This window comes from Cariama cristata, unplaced genomic scaffold (assembly GCF_000690535.1).
Source record: "Cariama cristata isolate BGI_N322 unplaced genomic scaffold, ASM69053v1 scaffold30035, whole genome shotgun sequence".
In the NCBI taxonomy this organism is placed as follows: domain Eukaryota; kingdom Metazoa; phylum Chordata; class Aves; order Cariamiformes; family Cariamidae; genus Cariama; species Cariama cristata.
Genome location: NW_009618632.1, coordinates 24,842 through 29,323, shown reverse-complemented (window position 1 = coordinate 29,323; position 4,482 = coordinate 24,842). Strand labels below are relative to the sequence as shown.

The following is a 4,482-nucleotide window of genomic DNA, read 5'->3' as shown; positions in this document are numbered from 1 at the left end:
TGTCTGTAAACCAGAAACTCAGGCAATTTAGTTCTCCACAGAATGAAATGTAACAATCCCCTGAAAGGATTCGTAAGTAGACAAAAAGAAGTATAACTCAGTAAAATTCAAAAGGCTGAACGTAGGTCAGAATCAACTGAAGTGAACGATAATGCAGGCTGCAAACACCAGAACTGGTAGCAACTATTAGGAGACAGTCACCCCAAATACATCTCTAACGGTTCCCAAAAAAGAAGAAAAGCCGATTTCCAGATACAGCTCTAAGTTAAACTTGGAAGCTTTGTTCAATTTCACGCTTACCTGACTATGAAGTGCTGAAAATGCATCCATTTCTATATTTTCCAGGAGATCTTCAAGTACCATGCCATTCCATTGCTCATCTCTCAAGCTGAAGTGAAAGACAGAATTAACATTAAATTCTTCCCAGGCACAATGACTGTATTACAGGAAATAATATCTGAAAGTCATCCATTCAGGAAGCATATCTTTCTGTCAGCAAAGTTGGGTTAGCAGAATAACTTCTAAAATAAGCCAAATTCTCCTCCCTTCTTCCCTGAACCACCAAGCAAACATCAGAATAGAATCTAAGGCTATGCTCTTGCACACAATTAAAATCCGTGATCTCTCTAAAGCAACGTGATTCAATCTGTCATCCCCATCCTCTTCTTAAAATTTCACCACCACATCTTATGACAAGTTGTGGATCTTTTTGTTACTGGAATATAATAGTAAACAGTTAACTTCCTCACTACTGGCGATTTTCTTTGGTTCCGGACCAAATCATGAAGCCATTCTCATGTCATTTAGAAAAAAGTACAAAACTTGTTTCTTCCATTAAGTTTTCAGGTAAATGGTAAAGACGAGTTGCATTTTCTTTGAAGGCTGCACTGATATATCTCTACAGTAGTATCCACAAGCCAGTAACTTATCTGGTCTTCTAGTGACTCTTTACTTCTGCAACAGGAGAGTCGTTAATCTACATTAAGTAGAGCTCCAGCCCTTTCAGAATTAAAACAGACTTGAGAGCTCAAGTAACTGCACTCAAAGCCTATCAAAACCATTTTTAATATATCAATTGTTTCATGGAAAACCCTCTTTACAACAGAAAGCATCCTCTTACGATCTTACGTGAACCCTGAAATGTGGTAGGCTTTTAATGCTGTGCAATACACATGGAAATATAATTTCTAACTCCTGTAACCTTAATGAATGTAATACAATACTTTGCAGTTTTGCAAATTATCACCCATTTTTGCGAGGCAACCTTAATGATGAGACAGATATTTCTATATATCTCCTAAGAGGCTTTTTTTTGGGGGGTGGAGGGGGGTGGGGGGTGTCACTGATCTCTTTACTTAAAAACTGGCCAGAGAAAAGGGAAATTGAGCCTGTCTCTGAAGAAGAGTTTATATATCCCATCAAAAACGATTGTGTGACAGGGAATTCAGTCTACAGTGTGACAGTGGAGATGGAAATTCAATTTAAATTGTCTCAGCTATTTCCTCTGATCCCAGCAGATCAGGTTTCATTGAAGTCCCTACCTATCTTCTTGGGAGACGAAGGAACAGGATTAAAATTCTCTTCTTCCTTGCTGTTAAGGAGTACTGTTATTTTTCCACTGTTCTCATCAAGAAATGGTGATTGCCATGCAACACATCACAACCTCTACGTAACTAAGTTGTTATTATTTCATGACTCTTATTTCAATATTCCCAAGACTCCCCAGTTATGGTCTGGGCCATATCACAAAAAGGGACTGGTCAAACATAGATGTATAGTCCCTCCCAAACACAGCAGAACATTTAGCCTGTTGTTTCTCTGTGATATCTTACAGTCTATAAGGACTGCAGTAACTTAGTAAAACCTGAGACCAAAGAACTTACCTTTGCTGGTGCAGATTTACAAATTGCCTACATTTATTCATGGCCTGTCTTAGCAGAACTGTCACCTGTCTGTCTGCATTCGTTTCCACAGCTTCACTTGAAAGTCCCAATCCATCTGGAGTCCACCTCTGCCTACTCATTAGATGCTGCTGCTGCTGAGCTGAGTCCTTATGCAACATCTCATACTCCAGTTTCCTTTCAAGTTCTTCAATCTCCTAGAGGTCGAAAGCACATAACAATAAAAAGTCGTAATTTAACTTGGAAGAACAAATTTCATTTGGGGTGAAGAAAAAAGATGGTATCAGAATTTCTGATATTAGTTTATTCATTTTTCTTTCTACCCAGCCACTTGCAGTCATTACACTTCCCAATTCATTGCATGGCTTCAGTAAACATGGCTTGCACGTTATGAATGTCAGAACAATGCCGAAAGATATGAGCCAATTTTCATTGTGTTAAAGGTCAATGCTCTCTGAAACCTTTCACTGTAGAGGACATCTACGAAGTACACTAACAGCATAGCTGAGATCCAAACAAAAGAAAGGCACCATTACAATTCATCCATAAGCTGCATATAGCCACTGAAACAGCCTGAGAAACTCAGACTGACTAGTTTTAGTTATACTGAATCAACAGCAAGTATCAAAGAGGTTTGAAGTTAAAAGGCAATAATTCACATTTAGTGAGATAAAATCAGGGTTAAAATACAATGCTCTAAAAATCAAGAGGTTAAAACTCAAAGTCTTAAGTGGAATGGATCCCTCGGAGTCAAACTAGGTATCAGAAGGAAGGCTTCATACGCCAGTTTTCCAATGTCACTCCTGTCTGACCTCAAGTTTTACGTTGCTTAATATCTCAGTGCCCTATTTCCCAACCTGTATGTTGGAGAAAATGTTGCATTTTAATCTATTCCTCCACTTCATCAGCTGTATTTAGACTACAGATTCATTGGAGCACAGCACCTCTAAAGTAAGTGATTTGACATTGGAGTTTAGATCCACCCTCTCAACAGCAAAACCAGGTATTAACCTGTTATCTCTAAGGGGATGAAGCAAATTCACAAATAGCCAGACATGTTCGTTTCACTGACTGGCAAAAACTATTACTGATGTCGTCGGCATTAGGGAATTCTGTGTAATCCGATATATTTGTTTTAAAGTAACAGGTGTCAAAATTTGCCAGCTAGTGGGACAAAGGAGTTGGACAAAAATACAGCAAGAGAGAGAGAGGTCTGATCACCAGGAAACAGTCCCTGTAAATCAGGCATAACAAGTACTTTAAACAATGCCTAAATTTTTTTTTTTTCCCAAAACAGGGCTCAACTCGGCTCTGGCACATTGGATAAAGAATCCAGTGTTAGTTACTCTAGGTCTCTCTCCTGTCTCTCCTTCAATCCTTTTCTGCTCAAGGACAGAGAAGCTAAAAGAAACCTCTTTGAAGAGGCCCATTATACTTACTGCATAAAGACAGTAATTACAGATTAAATTATTTTTAATGCTCCGTCTACATAGAACTTTCACTATTTCCTACAGATTTAATACAAACTTAAGCAAAACGGGAAGCATATAAGCAATCTAACTGCCATTCTAAGAGAAACTCTGTAGACATGACAACATTAAAATTTAACCAGGAGTTTTCACAGCAGTAGCTGTCTGGTGATGCCTCTAGCAAAGAGGTTTCGCTCTTAAAAACCCATTTTGTTTGTTCTACTCCAGTGCTCTCCCAAGCCTCACTTGGACAGTTGCAAATAGTAGATGTGGGGAAAAAAAAAAAAAAAAAATTCCTTATGAATAGGGAGTAGTGAAGTACTAAAAAAGAATTAGAAAACTGGCACATACCAAACATGTAATAAATACAATGAAGGCAAGAGGACTTGCTGAAGTTTCTACTGTTTACACTGCATAAGTACACTTGGAGGGAGATAGACAGGTAGGATGCTGTACATATAACCTTTAAAAACTCGATGATTGAAGCATATCACGTGGTTATGGATTTTACCATATAGATAGCACTGTAACATGAACAATTTTGTAACGCAGTTATGATAATTTACACACTATCCCAGTCACGACTCACAATCACGTCCCAATTGTCTTCCTTGTGATCAATAAAACTTTAATATTAATCAGTCACCAAAATAACTGGTCTTTCTGACTGTAGATTTCTGGACGCTACTATAATAAAAATAAATAATAATAATAATACACAATCTTCCCTGGCTCTAATACTTTCCCCCTCTTTATTTCTTCTACTGAGTGCATTAAGGTACACATAATCACAGAAATTAAAGGCTGGACCACCAAGAGCTGCAAACCAGCACAGCTAAATCAAAGTCAAATAAGCTACTATGACAGTTGCTGTCTCCTAAAAGGAATTTTTCCTTTTCACAACTTCATTACTTACAGGATGATGTGCTTCTAAAATCTGAATACATTCCAATTTTGACAGGGTTTTCGACATGTTCAGTTGTTCAAAGAGCAGAGCTTGTACACATATGACAGCAGTATACAGCTCCAACATTTTGGATTTTTTAATAGTCTTTTGAAAGGCTAAAGAAGCAATATACTCTCCAAGTTTATCTTCCAGATCGCGCAGCTGA

At 37.9% G+C, this 4,482-nt stretch overlaps 1 protein-coding gene across 1 annotated transcript in view; it reads right to left on the bottom strand.

The window, feature by feature from the left end:
• Positions 1 to 300: 300 nt before the first annotated feature.
• EVC2 (Ellis van Creveld syndrome 2) overlaps positions 301 to 4,482 on the bottom strand; it is a gene marked incomplete at both ends in the record, with an annotated part of 27,650 nt that continues 23,468 nt past the window's right edge. The window contains 3 exon segments of the mRNA XM_009700933.1: positions 301 to 388; positions 1,884 to 2,098; positions 4,287 to 4,482. The exon segment at positions 4,287 to 4,482 is cut by the window's right edge and continues 59 nt beyond it. Of these exon segments, the coding sequence (XP_009699235.1) occupies positions 301 to 388; positions 1,884 to 2,098; positions 4,287 to 4,482 (499 nt within the window).